Source organism: Anas acuta, chromosome 5, assembly GCF_963932015.1.
Source record: "Anas acuta chromosome 5, bAnaAcu1.1, whole genome shotgun sequence".
NCBI classification, from domain to species: domain Eukaryota; kingdom Metazoa; phylum Chordata; class Aves; order Anseriformes; family Anatidae; genus Anas; species Anas acuta.
Genome location: NC_088983.1, coordinates 62,781,035 through 62,799,583, shown reverse-complemented (window position 1 = coordinate 62,799,583; position 18,549 = coordinate 62,781,035). Strand labels below are relative to the sequence as shown.

The 18,549-nt window shown below is 43.3% G+C and overlaps 1 protein-coding gene across 2 annotated transcripts; it reads right to left on the bottom strand.

The window, feature by feature from the left end:
* WEE1 (WEE1 G2 checkpoint kinase) lies at positions 1 to 16,800 on the bottom strand. Of its 2 annotated transcripts, XR_011097457.1 has the most exons (12): positions 15,991 to 16,800; positions 13,998 to 14,206; positions 13,586 to 13,652; positions 13,330 to 13,502; positions 11,718 to 11,839; positions 10,907 to 11,053; positions 10,411 to 10,506; positions 10,249 to 10,334; positions 9,844 to 10,014; positions 9,607 to 9,752; positions 6,585 to 6,700; positions 1 to 140 (listed from the first exon to the last, which is right to left on the bottom strand). XR_011097457.1 is itself a non-coding variant. In XM_068685305.1 (11 exons), exons 1-11 carry the CDS (start codon positions 16,552 to 16,554, stop codon positions 8,139 to 8,141), a joined length of 1,932 nt encoding a protein of 643 aa, XP_068541406.1. In that variant the 5' UTR covers positions 16,555 to 16,791; the 3' UTR covers positions 6,915 to 8,138. The 2 variants fall into 2 exon arrangements, 1 of the variants encoding a protein (XP_068541406.1); XM_068685305.1 differs by lacking the exons at positions 1 to 140; positions 6,585 to 6,700 and adding an exon at positions 6,915 to 8,289 and having other exon boundaries at positions 15,991 to 16,791.
* Positions 16,801 to 18,549: the final 1,749 nt, after the last annotated feature.

Genomic DNA, 18,549 nt, shown 5'->3' with positions numbered 1-18,549 from the left:
AACAGGGTGAAAAGCATTAAGTTTATTTGACATTATACTGTAACCTGGTTCTCAAGTCCTTTGATGAATTTGTTTCTTCTATTATTTTAAAATCTGTTTCGTATCTGGCCTTACTCACGCACCTCAGACGTTCATTTAAACTGTGTAGAAAAAAAAAAAAAAACATGAATATTATTTTAGGTGAACTAGGCAGCAGCGTTAGATATTGAATTAGGATGTTAACTCAGTCTCTCCAACAAAAAAGTTGATCTGACATTCACTTCTAAGATTTCTAGAACAATCAAGATTCCAGCAAAGTACTCGTACTTTAATACAGTTGTAAGCTATTTATACACATGCATAAAACATGCTTTTTTATTCAAAATTGACTGAAGAAACATAAAGAGGGGTTAAACAGCATTAAGTTACCTTTCAGTTCCTCCTTGGTAACACACTTACTCTACGTTTGTAGTTGATAAAGTATTTCTCACCAAGTCATAGAACACACCATGGAACAGAATACCACAGCTACCTTACTTGAAGAAAGGAAGAGGAAATTAAATCCCAGGTGTGTACTCCAAAGTAAGCATCTGATATGTTTTGGAAGGGGAACTGGGAAGAGAAGTGGTCAACAGAAAAGCCTTGTAAGCAAGGTTGACAGGTAAAAACTGTCAATCAACATTAACTCAATGTCTACAAGACCAAAGGGAGATTAAAATCTCATTTGCTAAGGCAGGGAACGAATATACGAGGTGATTCTGCCCTAAACATCCTGACACCTAAGTAGCTAAGAGTGAAGAGAATCTGGGAATCTGGAGAGGGCCCAGCAGGCTGAAAGCTGGCAAACGTTGTGCCAATCTTCAAGAAGGGTAAGAAAGAAGACCCAAGCAATTACAGGCCTGTCAGTCTCATGTCAGTGCCTGGTAAAATCATGGAGATGATTCTTGAAGTTACTGAAGCGCACCTGGGGGACAATGCAGTCATTGGTCCCAGCCAACATGGGTTCATGAGGGGCCTAACAAATTTGATTTCCTCTTATGATTAGATCACCCATCTAGTTGACCAAGGGAAACCAGCTGATGTGATCTTTTTGGACTTCAGCAAGGCTTCTGACATGGTTTCCCATAGGATCCTACTGGACAAAATGTCCAGCATACAGCCAAACAAAAACATCATCCGATGGGTGAGCAATTGGCTAACGGGCAGGGCTCAAAGGGCTGTGGTAAATGGGGCCACATCTGGCTGGCAGATGGTCACCAGTGGGGTCCCCCAAGGCTCCATTTCAGGGCCAGTCCTCTTCAATGTCTTTATAAATGATTTGGATGTAGGACTAGAAGGTGTTTTGAGCAAATTTGCCGACAACACCAAACTTGGAGGAGTTGTGGACTCAGATGAGGGTGGAAAGGCCTCGTGGAGAGACCTGGACAGATTGGAGAGCTGGGCGTGAAGTTTAACAAAACAAAGCATGAGGTTTAACAAAAGCAAGTGCCGGGTCCTGCACCTGGGACGGGGCAACCCTGGCTGTACGTACAGACTGGGTGATGAGATGCTGGAGAGCAGCCCCACAGAGAGGGATCTGGGGGTTGTGGCTGACAGGAGGTTGAATATGAGCCAGCAGTGTGCCCTGGCAGCCAGGAGGGCCAACCGTGTCCTGGGGTGCATCAAGCACGGCATCGCTAGTAGGTCAAGGGAGGTGATTGTCCCGCTCTGCTCTGGGCGGCCTCATCTCAAGGTGAGGTCTGGGCACCACAGCACAAGGACATGAAACTGTTGGAGAGTGTCCAGAGGAGGGCGACCAAGATGGTGAAGGGCCTAGAGGGGAAGACGTATGAGGAGCAGCTGAGGGCACTGAGCCTGTTCAGCCTGGAGAAGAAGAGGCTGAGGGGGGACCTCATTGTGGTCTACGGCTTCCTCACAAGGGGGAGTGGAGAGGCAGGTGACCTATTCTCTGTAAACACCAGTGATATGACCCAAAGGAATGGTGTTAAGCTGAGGCAGGGGAAGTTTAGGCTGGACATCAGGAAGAGATTCTTCACCGAGAGGGTGGTTGCACACTGGAACAGGCTACCCAAGGACGTAGTCACAGCACCGAGCCTGTCTGAATTTAAGAAGCGACTGGAGTGTGCCCTTAGGCACATGGTCTAAACTGTGCGGAGCCCGGAATTGGACTTGATGATCCTTATGGGTCCCTTCCAACTTGGGATAGTCTATGATTCCAGGAGACAATGAGAAACTAGAGAGATAGAAAGATCACCCAACCGAGACCGCTAAAGGCTCGTAATAGGTCTCACTCCATCACTATCCTGGACACCACCTTCCCTAAAACACCTGAATTGGTGGCACATTTTACTGTCTGTAAATCAAAAAATGAACAAATGTTCTCTGTCAGAATAAGACTTAACATGCAGAATTTTCTCCTGTGCATAAATGGCAATTCAGTAACTACAGAATTTATGACCATTTGCTCACCTATCTGGCAGCAATCTTAGGGATACACAGAAAATCAGATCTGAATTAAGCCAGTGACTCTGCTTTACCTCAAATCAAACAAATCAATTTAGATCAGCAAGATTACTCAGAAGTAATGCCAAATATTGATGCTGTACATTAGAAAGGGAGTCAAATGATTGGGGAAAGGAAAATCCTCAAAACAGATTCCTCAGATCTTTCAACAGATCTTAAATAATTCTTGAACTTGTACAAACTTAGGTTTCCAAGCAACGTTAAACAGTAATAAATTGCTTCCTGTTTAGTTAGGCACCGTAATATTCTCTCCTTGAGGCACCTCCCTTTTCCCTACTCCAATTCTATTATACTCAAGATAGGATCTTCATCCAAATCCAACTGTTTAAACAGAAGCAGGACCTTAATTTCCTGTGTGCTGCCCTGCCCAGTCACTGCTTCTTCCTGATTTTTCTCTGCAGTGTTTCTTCAGATGAGAACCTATGTCAGCTCAGCAGCCTCCAACTGGGGGAGCTAAAAGCTCTCAATTGCTTTCCACAGTTCACTGAGAGAAGGTAAGGTTCATGCAGGTGTCCTGGTTTCAGTTAGGACAGAGTTAATTTTCCTCCTAGTAGCTGGTAGGGTGCTACATTTTGGATTAGGATGAGAAGAGTGCTGATAACACGCTGATATTTTAATTGTTGCAGAGCAGTGCTTACACCAAGCCAAGGACGTTTCAACTTCTCTCTCTGTCCTGCCAGCGGGCAGGCTGGGGGTGCAGCAGGAGCTGGGAGGGGACAGACCCAGCAGAGCTGACCCAAACTAACCAAAGGGGTATTCCATCCCATCTGGAGTCATGCTGAACGACAGACAGGGGTGGCTGGCCGCTCAGGGTTCGTTTGGGCATCAGTCAGTGGGTGGCGAGCAATTGCATTGTGCATCACTTTCTTGTACACATTAGTAGTAGTAGTATCATCTTTTTCTTTTTTCCTGTCCTAATAAACTGTCTCTATCTCAACCCCCAGGCTTAATTTTCCTGATTCTCTCCCTGTTCCCAGTGGGGGAGAAGGGAAGGTGAACGAACAGCTGTGTGGTGCTTAGCTGCCGGCAAGGTTAAACCACAACAGCAGGGAATAACCACACTTAATTCTTGCTGGCCACTGCGTTAGAACCAAGCCCTCAAGAACAGCTACAGCAGTGATACTGGCAGGCAGCACAAGTGCTGACAATTATTAAGCAGGCATACTTGTTAAAAGTCACGTGTACAACGAGATCATGATATTGCCTTTTCCAAGGCTACAGAGCTGCTGGGAGTAGAGATGAAAAAAGGAAGCTTACCTTAGGAAGCTCACTTAAGCTACTGTTGGTAAGAATGCTCAATTTCTATTGCAGAACAAGGTAATGATTTCTAAAAATCTGAATGAAGTGCTATACTGGTACACGAACAAAATTTTTTGGTAGACAAAAAATTTAATTCAGTTGACAATTGTGACGTGTGTGTTGTTGCTGGTTTTGTTTTTTTTTTTTATATATATCCAGTTCAACAGGAAAATAGGGTAACTAAGTACACTTTTGTTCACAAGATTTTTAGGTGTTACAGTATAAAGTAACTCAATCTGTCAAACTGGAATCATGTTTTCAAATATACAAATAGTGCCATCTTCATTTCTAAGTGAAGGTGAAGCTTGTTTATGGCTTCATATAAAAGCCAAATAGTCATCAAGTTTTTGGGGTTCTTTATCTTCCTGATATCCAGCCCAAATAAAACAAAATTTTATTAGGCCTGTGGTAATCAACAGTTTGTACCCAAGAGCTTTTGGGGCTGAGGTAGGGGAAAAAAAATACAATTAAGAAAATATCATTGAGTTTACAGGAAACCAAGAAGCTGCAACAACAACAAAAACAGAAAAGTTACACATATTGGTAACTTAAAAGAGAGAGACTAAGCTGACCCCATAGTAATTCTAGCCAGTTTACCCTGTGTGAATTCAGGACAAAAAAAAAGTTTGATCTTGAACCCATGAAATTACATCAACAATTTCTAGTTATATTAGTTTTCCACATTTCCTTTAGTTCAGTGAAAGAAGGTAAGGTTTGTGCAGGGAACAATTAGGAGCAGGAAATACAAACTTCTTTTTAAAAACATACTCTTCTTCCATCTGTTGGCATTAACGGACTAGTAGCATTCCTGACTAGCACTACAGTTTTCTGGAAAAATATTCTCTACATAAATTTTGTTTCAATATGATAGGTTGGTAATGGCATAAATAGAATCCTATCTGATATCAGAATACCATATTTGACTTCAAATATTTACCAACTAGCACAACAAGGGGTTGGAACTATATGATCCTTGAGGTCCCTTGCAACCCAAGGTGTTCTGTGATTCAAAGAAGAATGTTTTTGAAGAAGCAGTATTTAAGTGACGTATCACATCTTTACAGGAAACTAATTCTCTAAGAACTTTAGTTCACTAAACCACCCACTCTTTGGGCATGAGATGTGAGAAGTCCAAGCAAGACCAGACAGGTAGCGTTACCCAGTAATATATCATTAAAAGATGAATTACAGGCTCTGAATTCAGATTCAGGCAGACGACAACAAAGCAGACAGATGTCTTGAGAAAGTAGGGATATAAACTACCTGTTTTACAGTTACTTTTAGGTTCTTCCTATGTAGTTCTTCGAGAAGTCAAGTACCCTGAATCAAAGTAGTCAAGGTACTATGCTATCTATTTTGGAAAATGGAACTATAAACGCAGTGAAACATTAAACGTAGCTATTTTGAATAACATCTACCACTAACCACCGATATTTTCTTCTTAAATAGAGATAAAGCTCTTGAAGTGCTGAAGCTCCTCTTGTTACACCATGCTTGTTAAAATTTCTCCAACTGACATCCAACTTCCTACGTTTTACAAGAGGCTAGTAGCTTCTTCTTCCACCTAAGATGGCTTGCATACCTACATACAAATTTTGCTCAAGCATTTTTTCAGTAAATGCATAAGCTACCAAAATTATTTTTATTTAAGAAAAAAAAATCTTTCAGGGGCAATAAAATAGAGACACCACTACTCATTTAGCAAGCATTTGAACCACAAATGACTGGATGCTAGGAGTATTCAAAGGAACCATTCACACACACACACTACAAATCTCACGCTCTTCCCACAGGCCATTCTTGGGACCACGATTCTCAGTCTCCCCGGTGGCCTGATTCAGGAAGGTTGTTCCTATTAAAATGAGATAAACTTCACCATTCTTGTTGCTCCTGCAAACTACTAAAAAAACCCTGAAGCTTCCTTTTTAAACATCCTCCTTGGCACATAGAAGAAAGTTAAAACATCTAAAGCCACTTCAGTTGCATGTTTTAGACAGGGCATCCCTTACATTGCAGTTACAAAACTAGCAACCAGCAAAACAGCCTACATGGCTACTGGGTACAACTTGTTCGTACAGCAAAACCTCACCTAATGTTACAAGCCTGCAGAAACAAGTGAAGTAAAAGCATGTAACTATCATAGGTAGATCCAATTTATTTACACTATGGGGGAGGGCTTGAGTCTGTTGATCCCCCACTAACCGATTTTCATTACTGCTTAGGAGCTCGCTCTAAGACTGCTCAACATAGACAAACCCTGAACTGCTGCAACAAAACCATGCAACAGATTTCTAACTTCTCTTACAAATAAGTCTACTGTACCAAGTCAAACCTTAAAGGAATTACAGTAACAGTTTTTACTGATGTGAACTGCTTATTTAGAGAAGCACATTACCTAACACAATCATCTGACTTTCACTATCATATACATAGCACTGAGACTTCTTACTAATAAAAATACTTCATGATTTTAATGAGCAAATTGCAAAGTTTAGAATTTGGTGTCCACTCAATTCACATACATTATCTCTGCAAAGCCACCTGAAATTCTTGGATAGAGCAGCATAAAAGCTTCCCAGATAGGCTAACCTATTTATTAAACCTTTAGTACTTTTACTGCATCTCTCTTTACATGAGATTTTAATACAGTAATACATATACACGAATATTTTACATCCGTGCTACAGAAAACTCGTTGTTATTGCCTTCTATAAACTATTCAGTCCCTCCACCTCTCTTCTCTCCCCATTCTCAACAATGCATGAGTATTCATTCCTCCTTACCTCGGACCCAGCAGGTCTTTCTTAGCCATTTCATCTAGTATTCCATCTTCACAGTCACGTCTCAATTCAAATCGTCCACAGGTTTCAGCTTTCCAACTGGCAGACCGTTCCTGAAGCTGCAGAGACAGACCGCAGTCGATATACACTAGCACACACAGACCACGGTGCTTTTGTCCCTACATAACTACCAGTGAGTCCCATTCTCCTGACAGGGAACCACAAGCACTAGGCAGGAACAGGAAGCAAATCTAATCAGGACTTGCCGTGGTATATTCCTGAGTCAACGTTTTATTTCCACAGATATCAAGTTTAAATAAGCATTAGACACTATTAAACACAACTTTCAACTTTAATATTCAAATTCAACACTAGTAAAAACAAATAGAGCACAAATGGGAAACATTGTTTAAAAACTAAAATTAATGAAGAGATAAGCCAGTAATTAGAACAGTTCTATTTTCAGCAACATCTGCCAGCCAACATCAGTATAAGTTTTGACAGATACATCTGATTCATACTGGAACTTAAAATTGAACAGTTAAACTTTGTCTGTTGGCATCTCAGACTGCAGTTTTAGTATAGTATACTATATAAGCACAAACTTATGTACATAAACAATGAAGAACAACCTGAACACTTACACTAAACAATTATTTACAAGTACTCCAACATAAAAAAAAATATACAAGAGCCTCAAGAATGAAAAACTGAAGAGAATACCAACATTTAGAGAACCTTATTAGAAAGGATTACAGAACATCAACAGCCAAGACATTAACAATTGCACTACACTAATACAGAGTCCAAATATTAAATTGGTGCATTATTTCACAATGCACTAGCTTCAAGAGAGAAATGCTGCCTTCACTAAAATGCAGCTTAGATTTGTTTCACGTAATTGTTTTAACAAGAAGCCTATTAACACAATAATGATTGTTTTAATGCTACAGTTTACAGCGAGGACAAAACACTAAAATAGCAGCAGTTCCACACGGCACTTAATTCCACAGGTTTCTAAGCTGTGGTTTATGCAATGCCTACAAAGTGCTCCCAGTTGAATATACAAATAAAATTCACAAAAGGTTACCTGACATCAGGTACATTGAGTGTAGGTGGCCTTAAAGCCTGTCTTTCAAAATTTATTCCCCTCTGCTCCAAACTCAGTAACACAGCAATTCCCCTTCCCTCCCTCTTAAAGATCATCAGGGGCAGTACTTCTCATTACAATGCTGTAACACTAAAAAGCAGCACACCACTATAGTGGTTAACCCTGGGACGATGTAACATCTAACAGTGTAACTGAAAGGTTTATGGACTAACATCCAGGATCCTCTACGGACAGATAGTGACCGAGTCCATTGTCTCCAACGGTTAATACAGCTAGTCAGCCATATCGTTGAAATTAAAAACCCAGAAGCAGTTCCTGTAAAACTAGTGACACTGATCTAAGACAGGACAAGAAACCAGGAATTGAATGCTTCCTTCAACTCCTTAAGGCTTCAGTCCAGCAGAGATGCTATAGCCATCCTCAGCAGTCCTTTTGGACTTCATAGTTCAGTATATAGTAAGACTAACTGAGCGGTTCATTTTCTTTCCAATGAGTCGAGATGGTCTATTTTGTGTTGTAGATCTAGTTGTCATTCTGTCAGTGAACAGTGCTCGTTCCTCGGCTGCGGCCTTCGCCATCTGTGCCTTCTTCAGCTCTCTGCGAGATATTGGAAGTCACACACGCAATAATCAGTAGGGACTACAGGCATGTCACAGCAAGTGACATTTTCAGAGGCATTACAACAATTCCAAACTTAAAGAGTTGCCATCAATTCAGGCCACATTAAGACAAACAGATGCAAATGATACATAAACCCACAGGACAAAACACCAATGTTCCTTACTTCCCTAGACGTCCTTTCTTTTGAAAAGGGAAGGACATGACAAATTCACATATATGGGTTTCAAAATTTGACCAAGATTTTTATAAGCAGCTCAGCAGCTTTGGTCTGAAAATCTTTAGCTTGCTATTGTTTAGATTTGCAACAGGCAAAATATTTGCTATCACTGGAAGTGTAGCTGCAACACAGAACACTAGGCTTTCTAACCTTATGTTTTTCCCATTGCAATTCAGTTTGTCACAACGATAACTGAGGTGGAAAAAATGATTGTGTTTTATGATTGAAAGAAGCAAGGATACCTACAGTATTGATCACTGACCTGGAATCAAAATAATTTATTCCATTCTATCTTATGTATCAGTTACAAGATTATAGGATGTTGTTTACTTCCTAGTACAAGTCCTAGGATCAACAAGTGAAGAGCCAATTACAGAAGCTCCCTCAAATGAAGCATTCAGTCACAACTGAAACTCCCGTGGAAGACTCAGGCAAGCAGACACACTCTTAAATGGAACATAACTAGCAATAGACAACGCAGGAAGCATCCTTTTCCTCTTGCGTACCACATCAAAAACCTATCACCACATAAATCTTGTTTGCCTGAGAAAAATTTGAGCCTATTACTGCAAGGCTGTAACACTAAAGGCGGCGAAGGCCATTGTCCCTAATTCCCTAATTCTGCCAAGCGTACTGTTTCAGAGAATTACCAATACTCAGTCTGAGGACTAAATTAAACGAAACTCAAGATAAGAAACTATGAAATAGTCTGACTAAAGAGCAAATTCTTCCATTCTTCCCTAAAAGTAATCCTACCTGAACTATTTTATGGAACGCTATCCCCCCGGAAAGTTACTGTTGGCAAGTGTTCTTTTCAAATCATTCTTAGAGCTTTATTTTACAGTTATTTTTGTGAGGATGAAACTGCAGGCAGGTTTTGCCTTCCCAAAGCATTAACTTAGCCAACTTCAAAAGAAAAAAAACACCACTCCTTAATACAAGCAAGTTACCTTGAGAAACCCACCCTCAAATAACTGCACAACTCATCAAATTACTCTTTCCACAGTCGATCATAAAAGCATATAAAGAACCATTAGAAGCTAAGTTATATTTAAGGATCCCAAGGAATTACTTACTTCTGCAAGAGTGAGTTTTTGAATTTTTCAGCATTCAGTTCTATCCTCAGCTGCTCTGCACTCTTTTTTGCAGCAGAGAGCAGTACTGAATGCTTGACTAGTGCCACAGCTGAAGGTCTTTTCTCTGGATCAGGATTAATCATAACCTTGGAAAAAATAAAATAAAGTCATTCTAGTTAAGGCCAATAATACAGTAAATTACACTAATCAGAGAGTCACTGGAACAAGATTTCTTACTTTTAATAGATCTAGTAATTCTTGAGAAAGCACTTGTGGTATTCTTGGTAGTTTTCCTTGTCGAATTTCATGCCATTGGTCCCCATTAGTTGGAAGCGGTTCAGCCCCAGCAGCACAGACAACAGTCAGAGCAAGAGCAAAAATATCTGCTTTTGGCAAATGAGTGTAGTTCTTTAAAAATAAAGAAAAAATAAATTTACTATAGATACTACCCAGTATAAAAACAAACCTCAGCTAGATTATTCAACACCAAACACATCCATACTATTACATTCCAAGTAGCATTTGGGTAGATAGCATTTAGGAAGTTTGTTTCAGCAAGGAAGTGGCAGACAACAAATCAATGCTCTACTGAAAACAGCACACAGACCTAACACAAGTATTTTCTACATGTAGGATAGCTACCTCTTGTAGGACTTCATTTGCAAGAAAACGGCTATCGCCTTCCTCCACTTGTGGACTAGATACTCGAGTTACATGACCAAGGTCACCTGCAAAAAACAAAGCGTTATTTCTCAGAAGACATAAAACAATGCCACTCTTAAGCCCAAGTGTGCTGCCTTGTACCTATTTTAAATATGACTCTATCAGATGACCACTCATCATCATCTCCTTCTTCTGAAGTCGTACTTGGGACTGATGTCCTGGATATGAAGATGTTACCTGTAAAAGAGCAGAACTGTTAACAAACACATTTGAGTCCAATTTTTACTTCATCTGCTTTCATCAGTTTGTTTTAGCCACACAGAAATTTCAGTTGCATACCCAGTTCCTAGAAGAAGAAATTACAATGCGCACACACACACACACACACTCACTCTGTGTCCCTCTGCAGGAAGTAGAGGCAAGCATTGTGCAAGAAAGAGTTAACAAAAAGGACCCAAGATAAATTCATCAACAGTTACAATTTTGCCAGCCAATTTTATAACTGACATCTTTGTACTGCTACTTAAGACTTCAGTAAAGAATTTACAGTTAAAAAGGTGTGGTCAACTGCTCATTTCTCTACAGATTAAATTAACTGAGGAACCTGCCAATAGAATAAACCAGTTTACACACTTACTAGGTTTAATATCCATGTGTACCAGGGACATCGAATGAATGTACTTTAAGCCTCGAGCCACCTGAAGTAGTAGGTCCTTCAGCTCTGGCTCAGTAAAATAACGCATATTCCTGTAATTTTCACTTATGGCATCTGCTAAACTGCCACCTAAAACAACATCAAAAAAAAAAAGTATTTTATTCATTTATTTACAAACAAACAGTTGAGAAAATAATGACAACTTACTTCCAAAAGTAAATACAACTGACTTCTAAAATCAGCAGTGAATCTATCACCAAAAATTTGCTGATGATACACAGGGATTGCTGTATCCCCTCTCCTTATAGCAGTGTAATATATTAAAATTATTTTTCTTCTGTGAGGTCTACTGCAGTTGCCATGTAAATTAACAGGATACCAAAACGCAAAGGAAAAGGACTCTAGTCCTGTTCCAGATCTCTGGCAGGGTATCAGCCACAGCAATTGACCCCTTTTCATGGGGAACTTTTTTCTCTGTATTCCAGCTTGAGCTATTATACAGAAGAATTAACTACTTTGCTGCTCACAAATGCCTCAGTGTAGTTCCAATATTTTTAAACACTGAAGACCTGTCTGCAATTTTGTAAATTACTGTTTATCCAGTATGCCCTTTGCAACAGAAAGCAGCATATAGACCCACTTCGGATGATAATAATATGAGCTATGCATGAGGATGTAAATTCCTACTTAGCACTAGGGATGTGTAGAGATACCTGTGTATATTTTATAAAAAAAAAAAACAAAAAAAAATCAGATTTTTAAAGCAAGTTCAGAACAATCAATCTTTACTTACCATTGCAATATTCATTTTGTATGAGCATATGATCATCTTCTGCCCATGCAGAGTAGTATCTTACTACATGTGAATGCTGCCCCAGAACTGCATGTGCATATACCTCTCTTAAAGCATTTTGCCTGTTACAGTCACACACACACACAAAAAAAAAAAAACAGTACACAGGAATATTATGAAGTGAAATTAGTTCAATTTCAGCTTTACATAAACACTTATTAAAAAAAATCACGCCACTCTTCCAGCACAGGTCTCTAGTTAAAAACTTCACATTCAGTTCTGCAGAACCTTATGTTGGAATTGTATTTACGTCCGAACAGCTAAAGCCATTTATATTGTATTAAAAGACCAAGCAACATGAAACATTAAAATACAGGCTTTGTTGCAGATGATTCTTGAGGCAACTGCCACTCGCATTACTTACTTTCCAACCACTGTCAGCAGCAAGCTTTCAGAAGCATCATTGAAGTTTTAGGAAAAAAAATAGCCATAAGCTAGGATCACAGAATTTCTAGGTTGGAAGAGACCTCAAGATCATGAAGTCCAACCTCTGACCTAACACTAACAGTCCCCACTAAACCATATCCCTAAGCTCTACATCTAAACGTCTTTTAAAGACTTCCAGGGATGGTGACTCCACCACCTCCCTGGGCAGCCTGTTCCAGTGCCTAACAACCCTTTCGGTAAAGAAGTTCTTCCTAACACCCAGCCTAAAACTCCCCTGGCGCAACTTTAGCCCATTCCCCCTCGTCCTGTCACCAGGCACGTGGGAGAACAGACCAACCCCCACCTCTCTACAGCCTCCTTTAAGGTATCTGTAGAGAGCGATAAGGTCGCCCCTGAGCCTCCTCTTCTCCAGGCTGAACAAGCCCAGCTCCCTCAGCCGCTCCTGGTAGGACTTGTTCTCCAGGCCCCTCACCAGCTTCGTCGCCCTTCTCTGGACTCTCTCGAGCACCTCCATGTCCTTCTTGTAGTGAGGGGCCCAAAACTGAACACAGTACTCGAGGTGCGGCCTCACCAGAGCCGAGTACAGGGGAAATGATGATGACTAAATGTCTGGGCCATTAAAATAACTGAACTCTATATTCTTAACTTCTGTTGTATAACATTGGTATGCAATTTTGAGCATCACAGACCAGCGAAGCTTTATATTACTATTAGAATATTGTGGAAAAAAAAGAGCCAGGAATATCAGGCTCAATCAAAAACTACCTGACAATCCGCATGTAACTTAAACTTGACAGCAATGCGGACCTGGTTGGGAGTATTGTTTTCTTTCACATCTCAAAGGATCACCGCTGCAGTTTCATATAGTATCTCCTACCATTAATGCAAGGAAGCATTTCTTTTAACTTCCTGGGTGAGGACAATCTGTTTCCACTCTGAATTTTTGGGACAAATCTCTGTTGGAGTCAAGTAAACTTTCCTCCCAAAGTTTAAGCAGTATTCGAAAAAGAAATGTGAAGTGACTTCAAAACTGTATCCTACTGTTTTACATTTAACTGAAGTATATTTATGATTTTATCATCAATGCCTTCTCTAGATACTGATACAAAGCAACATTGAAGGAAAAAGCACCAGAAAGCATGTTTTAAGAGCAGGAAATACTCACTCGTCCACCGAGCCAGCTAAGGGTTTCTTAGATCGCTTTATAGCGTAAATACAGCCATCAAGTCTCTTTACACATTTAAACACAGAGCCAAATTCACCGGATCCAATCTTCTCCAACTCATGAAATTCGGTGGCATACCGTGACTTCATATTACTTTCTGTTATTGTGATCCTCTGTAAAGATCAGAAAGAAAAATACTTACACGTGCAAATACATGAACTGCCAAACTTCCTATCAAGTTCTAAAGATTAATTACCTTAGCAGGTCTGATAGTTTCATCTTCAAGCTCTCCATCGCTTGCTTCCATGTCTTCTCCGCAAGAGCTGAAATTCACATCAGGTATTTTTACAGAATTAATACGGATTAAGAAACTTAAAATTGAAGTTTGGGAGTTGATTATTTTTTTTTTAAATTCAATTCTCCCATACTACCCAAGTTTAGTCTAATTAAACACTAGTATTTATAAGCACAAGCTCATAGTCATAAAATCATAAAAAACTCGTACTAACAAAAACCTTCATACAAAGCAGATACTCCAAGAGCTCTGTCTTGCATCACTAACAGGTTTGGAAAGAAAAATATTTTCACAGAAGCAATTCTTAACGGAACTTTTGCAGCTAAAATAGTTTTCAGGGTAAGCATTACAAGGAAAGATATAAATTACTCACTCGTTCCAGTGCGTTCTCTTTCTCCTCCGACACTGTCCTTCAGAGTTGTGAAGGAACATGGAATCGGGAGTGAAGGGATTAATGTTCACATGAGGTGTTTGTCTGATATCAGAATCTCGCTTCTCCAACTTCCCAACATTCATAAATAGAGAGCCCCCTCGAAGTTTGACTGAGCTGGAACCTAGTCCTTGTGCTTTGGAGAGCAAACTCTGTATTTAAAATAATAATAATGAAACATTTATGAGCTCAGTGTTGCTTTAGACACAAATAGTCACATCATGTTTGAAAATCATTATTGGAATGCTGTCTATTCAAAGCAAGCATGAGTTGTTTAAACAATGCCTGCATTTCCATCAAAAAAATCCCAGACACTAACTGTTTTTGTGTAAAGCCTCATAAAGAAAAACATTAACTGTTGGAATGATTTTGAAAAGATAGGAATGATGACAAGAGAAGCATTCTGTCTTTAATCGAGTCATCACCCAGCCTTCCCCATGAACAGTTCTATGTTCATGAAACAGAGATGAAATTCATGGACCATGCTGCGTTGTATGTATTGCCATGATTTTCATATAAAAGATATAAAAGTTAGACTAAATATAGAAAGTATCTTTGGTGATCACGAACTTAAGATAGAAAGCTTAAAAAGAGCACTATATCAAAGATTTGATACTGCTGTAGAAGCCTCAGTGGATCTACAACACTTGCTCAAGACCTGACAGCACTGTTCAGTGACATCAGTCTCACTGAATCACCACAGGACAGACTGAAGCAGCAATGCTGGAACAATATCACACATGAAACCGTTGCACTTCCAGCACAATATTCAGAGTAGATATTTTGGGCAGTAATCCATCAGGCATTTTCTGGGCACATGATCAGATCCCTCCCAGTTACGCAGAGAACCTGAGCCTCCCACACCCTCATGAGGATGCTAACCAGTGACCTCTTGGATCACAAGCATTACCTCATCCTAGTAGCATCTTATCACATAAAGAACTGACAGATCTCGAGTCTAAAGCAGCATATATAATGTGAATATTATAATAGTATTATAATACTATAATGCTATAAGTATTAGAATAAGGTTTGTACTTTGGGAATCCAACTGTACTCTCCGACCCTAGACTAGATTAAGTCTCAGCGGAGTCTCACCACATTTCAGTATTTCCACTGGTTAACTTAACCAACTGTTTTTCCAGACCTGGGCACCTAACTCAACAATTCCATTGAAACACGGTGTTAAGGTGTTACTTTTAAGCGTCACAAGGCTCTGGCATCTCTCAAGCGTTTGCTCCTGACTTCAGATCGTCTTCCATTTTCCTATTTCTAAACAGAGTAACTAAGCTACTTTTGAAACCTCATTTGGGACAGCTCATTTGGGACAGAAACTGAGAAGAATAACAAACACCGGAGCTGGGGGGGGGAATTGAGGTTGCCCTCCTCATGCTTATTTGTTTTCTGTGGGTAGTCTACAGACCCCTGGGAGATCACCCACAGGGATCGTCACTAGGCTACCCCTAAAGGGTTATGTGGAAAGTAATAAAGAACGCAGGACTACTATCGCTGGATTTAAACACACTACGTTTATATATTTCGGTGAGTATCGAGACCAGAAGCGGCAGAGCCTTCCAGCCGCCCGTCGCTGGCAGGCTGAGGCACTGCCTATCGCCTCACGCTCCCAGCGCCGGCGGTTTAACGGCAGCTCGGCCTGCCCAGCCTCCCAGCCTCGGCGCAGTGCCTCTGGCACATGGAGCTCAAACCAGGCGACCCAGCGAGCCCAAGGCTTCGCTCTTCGGCACCCCAACAGCACCAAGGCGCCCGGCGAGCCCCCCAGCCCCCCCCAGCCCGGCAGCGGCAGCCCCCGGGGCTCCTCCTCGCGGAGGGGGCGCCTCCCAGCCGCCCCCCCCCGGCCCAACGGCCCCCGCCAACCGCTCCCGGCCGGCGCCGCCCCCCCCCTCCCTCCCCCCGGTAACGGCCTTGGCCGCCTCACCTTGGGGGTGTGCGGCGTGTCGAAGAGGCGCAGCTTGCGGAACGTCTTGTGGGGCGGCGTGCCGGGGTACTCGGGCAGCGGCGAGCCGGGCTCCCCGCCCCGCCGCCGGCAGCCGCCCGCCGCCAGGTGCGGGGGGGAGCGGCCCCCGGAGCGCCGGCCCTTGTGGGGGGGCGGCGGCGAGGGCGAGCCGGCCATGAAGTAGGCGCCGGGCGACTTGACGGGCGAGGAGCCGAAGCCTTCCTCCTCCCACGAGTCCCCCTCGTCCGGCAGCGGCGCCGCCGCGGGCTCCATCTCCTCCTCCTCCTCCTCCTCCTCCTCCAGCAGGGGCGGGCCGCCCCGCGCCGGGGTGCGAGCCACCGAGAGCGGCGAGTCCGCCTCCTGGAAGGCCGAGTCCTCGCCGGTGCTGTTGCCGCTGCTGCCGCCCTCCTCCTCCTCGTCCTCCTCCTCCTCCTCGCAGTCGCTGTGGCCGCCGAGGAACAGCAGCTTCTGCCGGATCGGGGCTGCCGCCCGCCGCACCGACACCCGCCGCGGCGGCGCCGCCTGCTGCACGCTGAGGAAGCTCATGGCCGCCGCCGGCCCCGCTGCGCTGCGCCCCGCTCCGTCCCGCCCCGCTCCGCTCCGCGGCCCCGGGCGCGGTGGCTCCGGGCTGGGCTGGGCTGGGCTCGCCCCGCGCTTTCGGACTCCGCGGCTTTCCCGCGACCGTTAGTCACGTGGCGCGCCCGCCAGCCAATGGCGCCCGCCCCCGCCGTTTGAAAACACGGAGGGCGGGGGCGCCGCCACGCACGCTGGCGTCACGGGGCGCTTTGGCGCGAACGCGGAGAGGCGAGGCGAGGGGCGGGGCCGGGCGCGAGCCGCCCCGGGGCGGTTGGGGCGGGGCGAGGCGGAGGGGGCAGGGCGGGGCGCGGCCCCACGGACACGTCCGCCCTGCGCCGCCCGCCGCCATCTTGGGCGCCCGTGCGCTGCGGGGGGCCCCGCTTCGCAGCCAAGTTTTTGCGCTCCAGAAGTGTTTTGTGTGCCCTGGGGCGGTAACAGCGCCTTTTAGGCGAGTTAAAGACACTTTTTTTTTTTTTTTTTTAAACGTTCTAATCCACTTCAGATAAAGTGACTCACCTGATTTAAACACACCCAGAAACAGGAACCTCAAACACAGCAGCCCAAGACGTCACTAATAATTTCCACAAGACCTTTTTAAAAAGGACCAAAAAGTCCCAGCGCAGCAAACGTGACTTGCAGCAGGCGCCATTAATCAGACAAGCAATCCCCCGACAGATGCCACAACTTCATCTCCTGCTTCCTTCTGTCTTGTACTACCTCGATTACATGCAACCCAATAAAACCACCAGCCTCTCTCCTGTACCACATCACCTTAAAACAAATTGCTGGAGTAACAATGGTCCTGACAAATGTTGATGTTTAGAGAAACCCACAGCAAGGCAGGTGTGCATCTCTGCGGAGTTCCTGTCAGCCTCCCCAGGCTCTCATCCCCTAAATACGGGGGCAGCCCCACAGGTTCATTTCCCTGAGAGGTGAGAGGCCCTGTGGGATGCTCTGACCTGGTAAGACAACGCGTTAAAACACACAGTCAATAAAGCAAAAAGTTTGTACTTAACCATGTTTTTGTCATTTGTTTTTTCCTTTTCGATGGGCTGGTCTCCAGGAGCTGAGGCCTCAGGGCACACCTGAAGCGCTTGTTCTGCCCCCACTCAGCGGTGCAGGATGTTCTGGTGCTTCACAGCACGGACAACAGCAGGGCGTGAGGGCTCCTCTCTGCAGCCTGCTGAAACAGGACACCTGTCTCTCACTCATGTAATTATTTTTAGACAGATTTTCTATTGAGACCTAGACCAAAAATACGGGGATACTTTCTTCTCCTCACACTGAGTTCACACAACTGCCACTGTCCCAGTCCCCGTGGTTCTGGGATGCAGGAAATACCACAAGGGATGACAGTATCCCAGGTGAGGGCCAAGAGAGTTTGTTACTCCCCTTTTTGTAGTGGTTCCCTCTTTTTTAATCTCTCATGCCTCAAAATACCTGTTTCTTTGTGGAGAGCTGCTGCACAGCTCTGAGCAGGGCAACACGACTGTCACCAACGGCTCTCACTGGTATGCATGTGCCACTAGTGCTGTATGAACGTGTCTTAAATTAATTGGGCTAAACATTTCCAGCCATTGACAGAACTCGGTACCCTCACACACCCCCACTTTGTGCACAATGAGATGGTTTTGCTTAGAGCTCCATTGCCTCAAGGTGTATAGGCCACCAACTTCTCTTCTTGTAATGCATACAGAGCAACATTTCCACCTGAATATCACATCCCTATATATTCCTACACTTTTGATGACCAGAAAGCTTTTTGTTTTCAAGACAAGCAGTGACATACAACAAGAACACAATTTCTGAGATTATGGAGATCTCGTGGAATTGCTGAAAACTGAAGTAAGCCAATGTAACCTATGCAAGCAGGACTGGACATCTTTTACAGAGAGATGGTTACACCAAGTCAAGTGCTATACAAATGCTTGCCTTGCAAGAATTTAGAATCACAGTAATGGCCCA

Coding starts and splice junctions, on each gene's coding strand:
- WEE1 (XM_068685305.1), bottom strand. CDS start 16,554: ATGAGCTTCCTCAGCGTGCAGCAGGCGGCGCCGCCGCGGCGGGTGTCG. Junction 13,503..13,585: donor AAACTATCAGACCTGCTAAG/GTAATTAATCTT, acceptor TGATCTTTACAG/AGGATCACAATAACAGAAAG. Junction 11,054..11,717: donor ACAAAATGAATATTGCAATG/GTAAGTAAAGAT, acceptor ATGTTGTTTTAG/GTGGCAGTTTAGCAGATGCC.